This window comes from Micropterus salmoides, unplaced genomic scaffold (genome assembly GCF_014851395.1).
Source record: "Micropterus salmoides isolate LMB-PRFRI ecotype aquatic unplaced genomic scaffold, ASM1485139v1 Ms_hic_scaffold_10, whole genome shotgun sequence".
Lineage (NCBI taxonomy): Eukaryota > Metazoa > Chordata > Actinopteri > Centrarchiformes > Centrarchidae > Micropterus > Micropterus salmoides.
Window position 1 is genome coordinate 7,706,256 of NW_024040041.1, and position 16,288 is coordinate 7,722,543.

The window sequence follows — 16,288 nt, forward strand, 5'->3', positions numbered from 1 at the left end:
AATTACAGGTTTTAATTAACAACCTTAATAGCAACTGAGTTGTCAGACAAATTAAGTGGAGTAAAATATACAATATTTCCTTCTTACATGTGGTGGAGTAGAAGAAGCATTTAAATTAAAATGCAAGTACCGCAGAATACTGTAGTACAGATCCTGAATAAATGCACTTAGTTACTCTCCACCATAGACACAAGCTAATCCTGAGTTCTCTGCTTTTTTCTTTGCCCACATTTAATTACATTTTTAAAGTAACTTATATTTCTTGTACAGCTTATAGAGGGATTTCAGAGATCACAATGGCAGAGGTGGTTGCAGTAAAGCTGATTCTTACCAAATTCAAACCAACATGGAGGTTTATTGACTGCTGCACTCTTGTGGCTCTGTGGGCCTCCTGCAAGGAGTATTTGTAAGTGGAAAAGAAACTTTAAAAACTCTCAGACAAGTATAAAGAACATGTCCAGCAGTCAGGAGTACTGCTATAAGAACAACTGAAGTACTTATTGTGTCTGATCTCAGGACTGGAAGGCTAAACCTCCTGAGAAACCGACGCTACTACCAACGTCATCTTACCATGGAACTGGGTACATTTTATTCTGGGAACTCAAGCACCAATATAGCCACAGAAATCCACTCCTCCCAAATTCACGCCTCTCCTAATGAGCCAATCAGAGTCGTCTGTAGTGGTTTAGGATCCTCTAAAGGCGGCCATCTTCAGTGATGATGGATGGCCACAAACAAAGAGTTCACTCATATTAATATGTCGGAGTCTCAGATGTTATGTGTTCTGCCTTCACATACACACAATTATTGATTATGTACAAGAATAGTTTACACAGTTTTAATCTTTGTCACTGACGATGCCACACTCAACATGGCGCACTCAGCGTAGCGTGCTTTACGTGCTGACGTCAGGCTGTGTTTTGACGTTCAGTGTCACTGACTGCGCCGTCAACCCGAGGGGCAGAAAAAGGAAATCAGGACAAGGATTGTCACACCTAGCACAGGTAAAAAGCTGCTTATGCAACTGCCAACATGGCTTCTACTGTTATTGTCAACACGGCGCTCGTGCACTACAGGTCATTCGAAAATGTTGCTGTTAACATCCAAGTTACGTGAGCTCGTGCTGTTAGCTTGTTGCTACAGTAAAGTCACACAGGTTAGCTGAGCTAACTTCGCCTGCTTACATACCAAATCGGGTCGGCTGTCAGGGCTAGGGTCCGTTTGCTTGACACTGTAATAGGTTGCTTTTTATTTTTACTATTACAGTGAACTGAAACCGCCTCAACAGCAGTCAAGTTAGTTAATTTACTGCAGCTCGTATGGACATTTCTCTTCCACGCTAGTTAAAACCTACTTTCATATAAAACTCATGTATATGTCTAAAACGTTCGTGAGCCAGGGAGACTTACTTCTTCTCACGGCATCATCAGTTCAACTCTTGATGCTGGTAATTCTCAGTTTAGGAAGACAGTTAAAGTTACTGTCATTGATTTCACTACAGGCTACATGGTTGGCTGTTTAATAAACTGCACTTTTAAGGAATGTGAATCAAATAAAGAAACTGTTTATTTAATAGACTAATCTTCATCATGGCATTGAGGAGCGCTGTGTGCCGTCTCTTGGTGAACCCTCAGAGATATGCCATCATCTCAGCTTCCAGAGCACAAGGAACTGCAGCACCTGCCAGGCAAGGTAAGTCCTATAACACCAGGCCAGCCACAGAGATAACACTGTTATGAAGGGAAAGGTCACCACCCACAGTAGCGTCTTTCCTTTCAGATGGTTAGTGTCTTTTCATGGTAGCATTTAATTTGAAGCTATATTTGACACAGTGCACTCTGGAATTTCACAAAGAGTCATATACTGTATATAATTATAAAAAGATTAAGGAAGTGTTCCTAAATGCACCTTAGACTGTTGTAAATGTGATAATTATACAAAGTGACACTTGAGTTTTCCTTAACTATTTTAGATTTTCAGCAAATACAGTGTTTTATTTTCTTTTTTCAAATTAAATCCTTACATTTTTTTTTCGACAGATGCCGAGAAGACTGAGCAGAAGTATAAAGCACGTAGGTGTTAATTACTCCTTATTTCTGAAATCTACTTTATGTCAGAGATAATGATTTGAATTGGAAGTTCTCAACAGAACATATTTTTAACCAGGTTTTCAAGGTTTTTGAATTGTTAAATTATAAATGTCTGATAGCTAAGGTCCAGTTCAGCTGGCAAGATGCCCTGAACCTGGAGGGCCAGCTGACGGAGGACGAGATCATGATCCGAGACTCCTTCCGGATCTACTGCCAAGAGAAACTCATGCCTCGCATCATTATGGCAAACAGAAATGAAGGTGAGAGATTACTTTTTACATCATGCGTGAGCCAGAGTCCTTCACTTGATTTTTCGTTCAGCTTTAATGACTCCCCATGTTGCCTTCAGGTGCATAATGTCCAGTGTAGGTGTCTATATGCAATATGTGCTGCAAGATTGCCGCTTTATCAGTCAGTTGACCTTGTAAAATAAAGGAATGTAACTCCTCTAACTCAACCTTATGTGACAACTGGTTGTCTTTTTTTTTTTCAGTGTTTCACAGAGAAATTGTGTCAGAGATGGGAGAGATGGGTGTCCTGGGCCCAACCATTAAAGGTGAGTCTGAACAAGTCAACTTGATTTGACAGTGCCACTGTTCACTACTCGCTGCATGCATGTTCATGAGGCCAATCCCACATATGGTATATACCCTTCAATGTTTTGGTAACTTTAACAGAAAGCACCACAGATATGTGTGTATTACTTCCTATTATGAAACAGCAAAATTTCTCTTACGTAAATGATTGAAATGGACTTTGGCCATGTGCAAACTGGATCTGTGTGTGTTTGTTTTTGAGACATCTAGTGTGCCAATCGAACCTTACTTTATTTCTTAACATTAATTTGTTTAATGCGTTACATTTTAAATGTAATAATGCAGACAATAAATCCTGTGTTTGATATAAAGGTTATGGCTGCGCTGGAACGAGCTACGTGGCCTACGGTTTGATCGCCAGAGAAGTAGAGAGAGTGGACAGCGGCTATCGCTCAGTCATGAGTGTGCAGTCATCACTGGTCATGCACCCAATTAATGCCTATGGCACAGAGGAGCAGAAACAGAAGTACCTCCCCAAGCTGGGTAAGAAGAGAAAGATGTTACCCGTCAGTAGTCTGTCCGTTTGTATTGACAGTGGATGGGTGAAAATGTATCTGTTGTCATATATTAATACATTAACCATAAAAAAAAATGAGTGACTGCGCTCTTGGTTTATTTCAGCTCGTGGAGAGCTCCTGGGTTGCTTTGGCTTAACGGAGCCCAACCATGGTAGTGACCCCAGCAGCATGGAAACCAAAGCCAAATACAATCCATCCAGTCGCACCTACACTCTCACTGGCTCAAAGACCTGGTGAGTAGTGGATATGTGCAAAATCATAAGAGACGTTTCTGGAGGTGCGCCACAATAAATAGCATGTCACTGAAGTCGGGATTTGAAGTGACATCTCAGCATATTGTGTCATTTCAGGGTTTACACCTTGTAGTTTTACTTATTACATTACCATAACAACTCTAATTTGCTCTCTGATTGAAGGAAGAAGTATAAAATATATTTTATACCAGTGTAATAACCCTCCAGGAAAGCCATGTAGGATTATAAATCAGCTTATCTATTACACATTTCTGCAAATACAGAACCGTGTGTGCGAGCCCAGCTAACCTTTAGCCCAGGAGGACTATCTCAAGACAGCATGAAACGGCATCATCAAAAATAAAGACATTGAGACTTCATTTGGCAAGGCAAGGCAAGTTTATTTGTATAGCACAATTTAACAACAAGGTAATTCAAAGTGCTTTACATAAAACATAAAAGCAACAGGGAAATATGTAAAAGTTTAAAAACAACATAAAATATAAAAAAAGTTAAAGTGTTACAATCAGGTTTAAAAGAGTTAAATGGAAAATAATACAAAGCTAAAAACAAAGAAAAAGAAAACAGGACAGTAAAAGTAACGGTGCAGTGTAAGTTATCAATAAAAAGAAAAATCTTAAATATTTAATTAAAAGCAATGGTAAGAAGAAAAGTCTTCAGTCTTAATTTAAAAGAACTGACTGTTTCAGCAGACCTGCAGTTATCTGGGAGTTTGTTCCAAATATACGGAGAATAATAACTGAACGCTGCTTCTCCTTGTTTAGTTTTGACTCTGGGGACAGAAAGCAGACCTGCCCCAGACGACCTGAGAGGTCTGTATGGTTTGTAACAAAGCAGAAGATCGGAAATGTATTTTGGCCCTAAACCATTTAGTGCTTTATAAACTAACAGCAGGATTTTGAAATCAATTCTTTGACATACAGGAAGCCAATGTAAAGACCTCAGAACTGGAGTGATGTGATCTACCTTTTTGGTCTTAGTGAGGACTCGAGCAGCAGCGTTCTGAATCAGCTGCAGCTGTCTGATGGTTTTCTTAGGGATTCCTGTAAGGACACTGTTACAGTAGTCAAGTCGACTGAAGATAAATGCATGGATAAGTTTTTCCAGGTCCTGCTGAGACATAAGTCCTTTAATAGTCCTTTATATATTCTTCAGGTGATAGTAGGCTGACTTTGTAATTGTGTTAATATGGCTCCTCAAATTCAGGTCTGAGTCCATGACTACACCAAGATTTCTGGCTTGATTTGTGGTTCTTAACATTACAGATTGAAGTCAAGCACTGACTTTCAATCGTTCCTCCCTGGCTCCAAAAACAATAACTTCAGTTTTATCCTTGTTTAATAGAAGAAAATTCTGGCACATCCAATCATTGACCTGTTCAATAAAGTTACTCAGCGCCTGTATGGGATCATAGTCCCCTGGTGAAATGGTTATGTAAATCTGTGTGTCATCTGCATAATTATGGTAACATACAGTATTTTGTTGTTTTTCATAATCTGAGCCAGTGGAAGCATGTAAATGTTAAACAAAAGAGGTCCCAGAATGGAGCCTTGGGGAACTCCACATGTCATTTTTGTCAGCTCAGATGTGTGATTACCTATAGACACAAAGTAGTCCCTGTCCTTTAAGTAGGATTCAAACCAGTTTAGTACTATGCCAGAAAGTCCAACCCAGTTTTCAAGTCTGTCTAGTAATATGTTGTGGTCGACCGTGTCGAATGCAGGATCCAATAATACTAAGACTGAAATTCTGCCACTGTCAGTGTTTAAATGGATGTCATTGAAGACCTTAACAAGAGCTGTCTCATTGCTGTGGTGTGGTCAAAAACCTGACTGGAAGACATCAAAACAGTTATTTAGTGCCAAGAAAGCATTAAGCTGTTGAAAAACAGCCTTTTCAAAGATTTTACTTAAAAATGGGAGATTTGATATGGGCCTATAATTGCTAATTAGTGAACTGTCTAGATTTCTCTTTTTTAAGAGTGGCTTAATAACTGCAGTTTTCAGTGCCTGTGGGGAAAAAACCTGAGAGGAGAGACATGTTGACAATTTGTAGTAAATCTGAGGCCATGCATTTAGACACATTTTTGAAAAAACCTGTTGGCATAATATCAAGGCAGCATGAGGAGGATTTCAGATGTTGTATTATGTCCTCCGGGTTTTTATGGTTAATAGAATCAAATTGTCTGTCCTGTTACTGACATGGAGGCACTGATTGCTTGTCTAATTGTTTGAATTTTGTCTGTGAAGAAGGAAGCAAATTCATTGCAGGCCCTGGTGGATAGAAGTTCAGAGGCTACAGACACAGGAGGGTTGGTTAGCCTGTCGACAGTAGCAAACAGGGCCCGTGCATTATTAGTGTTTTTGGTGATGATGTCAGAGAAGAAGGACCGCCTTGCATTTTTAGATCTTTATAGATGTCATAATGAACCTGGAGATTTGTTTTCCGCCACCTGCGTTCAGCTTTTCGACACTCTCTTTTTTGAGTTCTAACCAGCGTGGCATTTCTCCATGGAGATCTTCTCTTACCAGAGACCACCTTCACCTTGGCTGCTGCAATGGCATCAATAACATTTGTAATTTTAGAACTGAAATTATCTACAAGCTCATTGACTGAGACCCGTGAGAGGGCGGGTGTTGAGGAGAAAGCCTCTATAAATTTTTCACTAGTGTTTTCAGTGATATGCCGTTTTGTGATAACCTCTGTTTTAACATTTGTGTGCACGTAGATAGCACTCTCAAAGAAAACACAGGAATGATCAGAGAGAGCAACATCAGTCACCACAACCTTGGAAATGTCCAGACCCTTGGAGATGACCAAGTCCAAAGTGTGCCCCTTATTGTGCGTGGGCCTCGTCACATGTTGGGTCAGTCCATAATTATCAAGAACACAAAACAGTTCTTTAGTCCCTCTGTCCTGGGGATTGTCAACATGGATGTTAAAATCACCAACAATAACCACGCAGTCAAAGTCAATACAGATTATTGACAGCAGTTCACCAAAGTCATGAAAAAGTTTGCACAGTATTTAGGGGGCCTGTACATATTTAGAAAAATAGCTCGAGAAGAGGAATTCAGCTGAAGAGCCACATATTCAAAAGAAGCAAAATTAAGACATCTTTTTGCATTGGAGGGAGTCATTAAACAAAATGGAAACTCCACCTCCTCTCTTATGGACTCTAGCTTCACTCATGAAGCTGAAGTTGGGAGGGGTAGACTCGATAAGGACAGCTGCACCGTTATCTTGGTCCAACCAAGTTTCAGTTAAAAACATGAAATTAAGATTGTGAGTGATTATAAAATCATTGATTAAAAATGTTTTTCCTGCCAAAGACCTAACGTTTAACAAAGTTAAATTTAGTGTGTTAAAAACATTATCTGGCCCACTTTTTTCGACAGGCTGCGGCTGACGAGGAATTAATACTAAATTTGCAGGATCTGTTGAGTGCTTCCTGTTTTTTAACACATTCACCATGCTTTTTCTGTTACCTGTCAAGACAGGGATGGAGAAGTCTACCAGCACACTGGGCCCTGGCTTGTCCTGGGAAGAGTCATGAGTGCTATTTTCCTTGTAGCCTGGACCCAGCACATATCAGACAGAGCTTACTGGGCTTTTTCACCATTGCGGAGCGCGAAGGCGGGTTGTGCGCTGTATTTGTGACACGTGTCAAACCTGGAGGACTTAGAACCAGTGGTGGAGGTGGGCGGTGAGGGGGGTTTAGGGTAGAGAGAATGGGAGTGGAGCGAGGGAAGGTGCGGGGAGTAAATCTGGTCCCAGCTCTAACCAGGTCTTCCATGTGATCAGTGAAGTCCAACAGGGGGGAGAGGGGAGAAAGTGTGTCTGAAGGTGGGGATTGGGGGGGTAGAGATGTTGAATCCTCACTGTTGGTTTTCAGTGAGAGAGGTGGAGGCTCTTCCTCTTGGCTCAGATGTCTCCAGTGATCAGAGCTCTCTTCCAGTGGGGGCTGAGGTGGCTCTACTTCAAGGTTTCTGGCGTGTTGTGTTATGTCTTCTTCTTGTTTTGATTCCTCTTGTCCTTGGCAGAGGGAACAGATGAGTGATGCAGAAAGTAAAACAGGTTGGAGCTGAACAATTTTACACCTGACTTGTTAAGGCGAAGTCCATCTGCCTTAAAAAGATGCCTGCGGTCCCACAGAAAGTAAAAGTTTTTGATGAAATGCACTGAATGGACAGAACATGCCGTTGAGAGCCACGTGTTCAATTCCATCAATCTGCTGAATCTCTCAGCTCCTCTTTGGACTGGCAGTATAGGGCCACTGATAAACACCTCAGCATTCAAAGAGCTGACTGTGTTCAACAGATTATTAAAGTCCTCTTTCAACACTTCAGACTGTTGCTTCACAACATCATTGGTCCCGATGTGCAGTATGATCTTTTTCACAGTAGGATGTTCAGCCACAATATGCAGGATTCTTTCTGCCAAGTCAGACACCGTATCCTTCGGAAAACAGAGTATTTTGGTGTTCTTACTGCACATGCTTCTTACATCGTTTACAGCAGCGTCACCCACAATCAGAGTTTGTAGATTTGTAGCACATGGCTCTGTATGTCATTAGTTGTCCACATGGTGGAGCTCTTCACAGTCAAATGCTGTGAGAAACTGAGTTTTACTAGGGTCTCATTTGATGAAACCAGTGGTGTCCTTGTTTGTTTTTGTTTTTAAACAATTTTAGAACTTCATACAAATAAATAAGTCTATTATGCTGTAAGTCCAAAACAAACGTAACATTGGAAGAAATGTTGCAAAAATGTTCCCAGCACTGTCAGTTCATGAAGATAACATGCAGAACAGATTACAGTACATGTTCTGTAGTTGGTTCAAATATGCGTAGTTTATTCTTTATAGAAAAAATTGGGCCTACCAGTGCATACAAAAAGGCGTCTCCCTGACCTTCCCTTTGCTTCTACCTTCAGGATCACTAACTCCCCTGTGGCGGATGTAGCTGTAGTCTGGGCCAAATGTGATGATGGGAAGATCCGCGGCTTCATCTTGGAGCGTGGCATGAAGGGCCTCTCAACACCTAAGATTGAGGGGAAATTCTCCCTGAGAGCCTCCGCCACTGGTATGATCCTCATGGACGAGGTAGAGGTCCCTGAGGAGAACCTGCTGCCTAAAGTGTCCGGCCTCGGGGTGAGTGGAGCTAAGCCATGGACAGTGTAGTAATGTGTTTGTGGAAGATACTCAAATAGCTGTACGCCTTTGCTCCATTACATTCACAACATGAAACAAAGTTTGTGACTCACCGACTACAAATTATACAGTGTGGCTCAGCGTTTTACAATTCAAACACTTAGTAGCAGTAATTGCTCATCACACTCCTTTTGTTGTTTCCAGGGTCCCTTTGGCTGCTTGAACAACGCTCGTTACGGCATCGCATGGGGAGCTCTGGGTGCTGCAGAGTTCTGTTTCCATGCAGCTCGACAGTACACGCTCGACAGGTCAGGTGTCCCAAGTGTCTGTGTAATGTCATCTTCTGTGGTCATGCATGTGTACCGGGTTAAAATGACATTTGCGCAACAAAATGCTCACATTTTTACTTCAGTTTAGACAAATATATGTCATGTTTATTTATTGATAAACATGAGGATAACACAGTTTTATTGTTTTCTATACCAGAATCCAGTTTGGCGTGCCACTGGCAAGGAATCAGCTAATGCAGAAGAAAATGGCGGACATGTTGACAGAGATCACCATCGGCCTACAGTCCTGTCTGCAGCTGGGAAGACTCATCGATGAGAAAAAGTAAAGATGACTTTATCCTCTACCTGAAGCGTATAGATGGGATGTGACAGGGTGTTGGCACTAATGTTTCTTGAGGGGCCAATCCATCAAACCGCACAGTCACTCTGACCTCTTCCTGTCAGGTAGAAAAGTGTTTCTCCCTTTGGTTCTCAACGGTGTCATGAAACAGTTTGAGACTACAAAATTGAGCTTAAGCTAGATCTGACTGAAGCAGTGTCATTGCGCCCAGCTGAGGAGACACAGTGCCAGCAAACAACACGTGAACAAATGCCAACACCATATCTGAAGGATAACATCTTTTGTTCCCTTTTATGTTTCTGTCTTCCCCCTACTGCCTGTAGATTTCCCTATTAGGTCATCTCTAGCTGGCCTTAATCAAGAACAACAAATCTATCTGATGTTTAGACTCCGATGCTTCGTCATATTGGAATCTATTACTATCCATGAGTTGTAATCTAATCTGTGGAGCCAGTAAATTCTTGTAAACATTCTCGTAAGACTCAACCTTGTTAGATTCCCAGAGAACAGTGACATCTCCTAGCCTGACTCCTGAGCTACTGTCTCTACCTTATTAGTTTAACTGTTGTCTCCCTAACGAGCACAGTTACATGGGAGAAATAACTCCAGCTGGAAGGTCAGTGAACACTTGTGGGGTCAGCTAATGTCTCTAAGCTAGACCTGTTTTACCTTTCCCTGTTACATTAATTAAGACACCTAAGATAAACAGTTCATGACCTTAGAGGTGTCACTGTGTCCTTTTGGTGGCTCTGTAGTTTTAATTCATATCCAGGCATTGCATTCAGTACAAAGAAGACACTAAACTGCAATTTTGTTTCTGCTTAACAGAGCGGCCCCAGAGATGATATCCATGCTGAAGAGGAACAGCTGCGGTAAAGCCCTCGACATCGCCAGGCAGGCCAGAGACATGCTGGGAGGAAACGGCATCTCAGATGAGTATCACATCATCCGCCACGTCATGAACCTGGAGGCTGTCAACACATATGAAGGTGAGGAGGAAGGAGAAACTTTACTTTAGTTCCACATGAGACATGCATGCGCACACAATAGGCGGAATGATACAAATAGATTTTAAACAAGCAGAATATGTAACTATTTTTATTATTATACTATTTTTATTTATTATGTTTATATTAACTCAGTTGCTTCACATTAGTGTCCAATAGTTATCTGTGTCCCATCTACACACGATTTGCTCCTGTTCATCCTGTTTGATATCGGTCGTCTCCTCCTTTAGGTACCCATGACATCCACGCCCTGATCCTGGGCAGAGCCATCACGGGCCTGCAGTCCTTCACTGTGGGCAAATAGATCCCACCTCTTGCTGCTGCTCCCAACCAACAGGAATCTGCTGTCAGAAATGTAACTCGCATGTTGACTCCACAGTGGTTTTTACACTCTTGATGATTTCTCAAATGAATTGTGGCGATGTTTGTTTTTCTCTCATGTTTGTAGAATATATATTTGAGTGCTTTATTTTGAGGGCAAGAACAAGTTGTAAGTCTGTCAATGAAAGTTGAAATAATTTTTCAAATTATAAAGGGCTATTTTTCTACTCTCAGACTATAGCAGAGATTTTGTTCCAGCTCCCCATTTCTTAGTTGTATAGAAAATTCATTGTATAGACTTTCACGGACAACCCCGTACTAGTATTAACACTTCTGAATGAAGTCAAGATCTAGATTTGCTGCTGGTTACTGATGTATGAAACATTAATACTGTAATTATAACAAACAAAGCATGAATAACCACAACTTGTTTGGAATAATGCTACAGTCCCTGTATAACTGGTGTAAGAGATCAGGTACTATTGTAAGACACACCATGGTGATTACTTCTAGGACTGTACTGGCTCTGTCACTAAGGTGTCATATCTTTGCATGGTTTGCCAGAGGTCAAGGATGCTGATAAGAGCTTTAATAAATAAAATAAAAATAAGTATTCCAAATGTCTAAATCGAAGTAGATCAATGTGATACTTTTTTATATTTATCAATGGCTAAGATGCAACACAAAGTCTTAACCATACAACTGTAGATCATTTGTGCTGTGTGTTGAAGTCACATGAAAATGCTAGTCGTGAGGTTAAATATGCTTCATATGTGTTGGCTTCAGTTGTGTGCTGTTGAAATTCAGAAAAAACTCAGTTGTCATTGTCATTTGTTCTGGATTTCTGTGAGATTCCCACGGGAGGAGAGTTATTTTTGCTATTCATCACAGGACTGGGACGGGACAGGAAGAAAAGTCAATGGGAGCAGGAAGGCAGTTCTAATATGAATACATGCTATTTTCAGATTTCTTTATCGGGAATGGGATGGCATGGGAGTCATTTTTCTGAGATTGGGACGAGAGATAAATTGTTTTTTACTCTGTCAAGGATTTGGAACAGGACAGGGTTATTTTTGTGGGAGGGTGATGGGACAAGAGAGAAAATCCACTCCTGTATGACCCTCAAATATGTACCAATACAACAATGTAAAAATTCTCTAGTACAGAAAAAGTGCTGCATTCAAAATTTTACTCACTAATTATAGGGACAAACATATTCTTCTTAAAGTTGCCTACAAATACTTAAGAATAGTACTCACTCGGCAGAAGAAATGTGACTACATACAGTTACTACTGGTTCTCAATCTAGGGGTCACAAGATAAATGTGGGGTCATGAGACGTTAATGGGAGAGGAAAGAAGAAAAACTTTTTTCTAATCTTGTTATTTGTTGTCACATTTTTGTAATAAGATCTCAGAATTTTGACTTTTTCAGTATTAAAGAACTCATACTTCTGACTTAACATTTATCACTAAAAGGTTTTCATTGTGACTTGAAAATTCAATTCCACACTAATAATTTTACCACTTTTGGCCTCATAGTCATACAAATAAAACCATCTTCAACAATACAATGTTTTTATTTATATCTGTTTTTACGTACAATCTTAAACTGAAAGGTGACTTGTAAGTATAACTGTCACAACTGTAATAAATATAGTTTAGTAAAAAAGTACCTTTCCCTTCGAATTGTGGTGGAGTAGTACAGCAAAGGCAGTGGTGGGAAGTAACTAAGATACATATACATAAATACTGTATTTGAGTACAATTTTGAGGTACTTCTATGAAGTCAGGTCACTGGCCATCTCTTGGAGTCCAGTTAAATCAATCGTTTAGAAATATGAAGAGACTCTTGTGAGGGTAGAGGATGCAGTCTGAAAGAAACCTACAACTTGGGAGAAGATTTGTTTTTCACCAACATTGAGGCTGTGTGTAAATCCAAACCTCCACAGGAATGACTTCAAAACATCACTGTTAATGTCCTGGAGTGAGTCCAGATCTCAGCCCAACGGAGGATGTCTGGACTTCTTCACCTGACGGAGCTTGAGCAGTTCACAAAAAAGATTGAGGAAACATTGCAGAAAAAAACTGATCATACAGAGTCAAGGGTGTACTTGCTCACGTACTTTATAATGATTTGGGGGAATGAATATTTATACAAACATGCATGGTTTAGGTAGGCTATTCTATGTATTATATGTCTATGTATGGACAACTAAGGAGAAGTGAACCCCACAAAATGTTCTCCGGGCTGAGCCGATAATCTCTGCTGGGGATTTTTCTCTTTAAATCCACCGGGGCTTCATGGATGTGCGGGTGGACAGTGCCACAGGACAGATGAAAACCTCCATCCTCACTAGCTTCATTGCATGTCAGCCACTAACACATTGAAGTGAGGCAATTAAATCCCTGGCCGTACATGATGTCGTGGCGTGTTCCACACAGCGCTTATATAAGGAAATTGCTTTTCCATGTATTATTTTTTTTTGGACCAATGGCCTTATATCTTTCAGGCATGTGACTATTTGTGTGGCTACAGTGTGTTCTGTGTCTCTCATACATTAGCAGTGGCTATGGCAGCCAAATACTCAGATAATTAGGACGATTTTCATCTCAAATAATCCTCTGGATCATTATTATAAATTATTATTATAACCTCTATGAGTTTGACTCATTATGAAAGAGCATGTCATCTGCTGGTGTTGCATGATTGGACGTTATACCCTGACAATCTTTTAAAGCATTTAACAGGGACAAACATGCTAATCATCTGACTGCACAAAAATACAAGATTATGATTTTGGGATTTGGGGGTAGGAGTGGTGCAACTTTTCTGGGACAGGTTTATGCACATCGAGAGCTTAAAGGATGCTGGATGTGGTGGCCTGGCTCAGTAGTCACCTCACAGCACAGATGTTGTGGGCTGTTCCTTGCGATGTACATTGGCAACTCTAAATTGCCAATAGGTGAATGCAGTTGTCATTGACCATTATCTGGGATTTGGTGTTGTTTCCTGGTCTTAAAGGCTGCATTGCAATCAACTGTTTTGTTTGAGCTGAACAAATACTGAAGACCTACTTGTTTGGCTTCACCGCTCAGCCTTTGCTGCCAATTTTTCCCAGTAGCCAACAGCGATGCTGCAGTGAAAACAATCCCTCTCTGCCCAAAAAGAAATTTCTACATAGGCCACCATTATAAAAGACAAACCTACAAAACTTCTGACGGAGCTCCAACTGCAAACAAGGTCAATTATTACTTTTTGTAGTATGAATTTTAATCCATGCATGTTTTATATTTGCAAAACCTTCCGAGATCCTAGAGAGGGTATCTTTATGTGTGTGACGTCATTTCAATGTAAAGTCCATGTGCCTGAGCATGACCAAGGAGGCGGGGCCAGAGGGCCAGAGTCAGGAGCATATACTGTCCCCTAGGGGTAGGCTGTGCACAAGTCCCCCCAAAGAGTTGCATTGGGTGTGGTCAGAGGTGTGCTTTGTTTCACCTCTGAAGCCACACCCAGCCGTGACATCATGTTGTACTGACCACCCAGGAGTACACTGCTACATCACTGCATCAGGGTGGAAAGTGCCCTGTGGAGGCTTTGACCGTTACCGTGGAGCAACGTTTTTACAAGTGGATCCCCATTTTGTTTGTATTATGAACATGCACGGGGACACAGGCGGGTGATTCACATCCTGATATTGCAGTTCAGCCGATTAAGTAACGCGCCAACAAATCTAGCAATACACCAACAAAGGCGAGGAAGGCCACTAAATAGCTAGATTTCATCAGATTGGGAAATTTATTCAACACGTCTTTAAGGCCTGAAAGATGTGCAATATTGCGCCTCATTCACTAATATGGGCGTATTACTGTCAGATTCTCGACACATGCACACCGGCTAATTTTGTTCTCACCACCGTGTGTATGTTAGTGAATCAGAATCATTCTAAATTGACAGGCGCGTGCCCGCTATTTGTAATCAGCTTACAGCCTCACCCCCATTTCTCTGTACAAGGAAATACCTTTTCCTAGAGGCAGGGAGAAGTATTTGTAAGCGAGAGGCATGACCCTGAAGCAAAAAAGCTAAATAATTTCACGACTGAAGAAACTGAAACACTAGTGTCCGAGGTGGAAGCCAAAAAAGGCATATTACAGACCAAGTAAATAAAAGCAATGAAAACCAAAATGGTTACATTTCAATATGGACATTCTTGTGTATGCTGTTGTAAGGTATCACTGGGACACTCTAAGTTTTTAAGTTTAGTTGAAGATTTTATTCATTTATTTATTTAGTCATTCAATATGTGATCAGGATAAAAGGGTGTCAATTCATGGTTATTTAATAAATTTGGCCAATGTATTAGTAAATTAACAGTTTTTAAATTTTGTTGTCTATAAGAGTCTTTTAAATGAATGTGGTTTAATGTGCTAAGCTTTTAGCAAAAAAGGTGTGAGTTTACATTTCAACACATTTGGGCCTTCATCATTCGTGCAAAGCACGAGGCATTGAGGCAGTTCTAAATTTATTTGCAGAGCACGAACAAATTCAGGTAAGAAAATATTAATGAGTATTACGGACTTATGAGTAAAATGTTCATATGCACGGTTTAAGTACCGATTTGTGCACCCTATTTGTGAATGAGCCTCATTGTGTTTTGGTGAGACACACTGAATTTAAACATCACTTTTGTATGAAGACGTGAAGCTGGGAAAACATGTCTCTGACTCCAGGACCATCAGCACCGGTTCCCCTCAAGGCTGCTTTCTTTCCCCTCTTCTCTTCTCCGTGTACACCAACAGCTGCACCTCCACCAGTCCAACAAGCTCCTGAAGTTTGCGGATGACACCACCCTCATTGGGCTCATCTAAGATGGAGGCGAGTTTGCTTACAGGTGAGAGATTGACCGTCTGGTGACCTGATGCTGCCAGAACAGTCTGGAGCTCAATGCTCTCAGTGGAGATGGTCGTGGACTTGAGGAAGAGCCCAGCCACACCCTCCCCCATCATCCTGTGTGACTCCCCAGTCACCACTGTGGACTCCTTCCTCTTCCTGGGCACCATCATCTCCCAGAACCTCAAGTGGGAGCTGAACATCACCTCCCTCACCAAGAAGGCCCAGCAGAGGATGTACTTCCTGCGGCAGCTGAAGAAGTTCAGCCTGCCAAAGACAATGATGGTGCACTTCTACGCCGCCATCATTGAGTCCATCCTCACCTCCTCCATCACCATCTGGTACGCTGCTTCCACTGCCAGGGACAAGGGCATCATCAGCGCATCATTCGCTCTGCAGAGAAGGTGATTGGTTGCAATCTTCCATCACTTCAGGACCTGCACGCCTCCAGGACTCTGAGGCATGCAGGACAGATTGCAGCTGACTCCTCCCACCCCAGACACAAACTGTTTCAGACTCTCCCCTCCAGCAGGAGGCTGCGGTCCATCGGGACCAAAACCTCTCGCCACAAAAACAGCTTCTTCCCGTTTGCAACTAGCCTCATTAACAAGGCCCGGGTCCCCCACTGACACTCCCCCCTTTCAAATACAAATCTCATGCACGAACCACGTTGCACATATTTGTTGTTAATTGTTAATCGCTGTTGTTTAATTGTTATTTTTTTTAATTGTCAATTTACATATTTATGTACACAAGATCCTCTTCTGTTGCAATACGTCTGCACAACACAAGCCGAAGTAATGCACATGTAAATATCTGCCACATTGTTCT

The 16,288-nt window shown here is 41.3% G+C and overlaps 1 protein-coding gene across 1 annotated transcript; it reads left to right on the forward strand.

The window, feature by feature from the left end:
• Window positions 1-848: 848 nt before the first annotated feature.
• On the forward strand, window positions 849-12,027 carry gcdhb (glutaryl-CoA dehydrogenase b). The gene is made up of 12 exons (XM_038693618.1): window positions 849-1,004; window positions 1,577-1,692; window positions 2,040-2,072; window positions 2,210-2,350; window positions 2,584-2,646; window positions 2,999-3,169; window positions 3,308-3,437; window positions 8,393-8,609; window positions 8,814-8,917; window positions 9,096-9,221; window positions 10,068-10,228; window positions 10,477-12,027. The coding sequence occupies exons 2-12, from the start codon at window positions 1,590-1,592 to the stop codon at window positions 10,548-10,550; spliced, it is 1,323 nt and encodes a 440-aa protein (XP_038549546.1). The 5' UTR covers window positions 849-1,004; window positions 1,577-1,589; the 3' UTR covers window positions 10,551-12,027.
• Window positions 12,028-16,288: the final 4,261 nt, after the last annotated feature.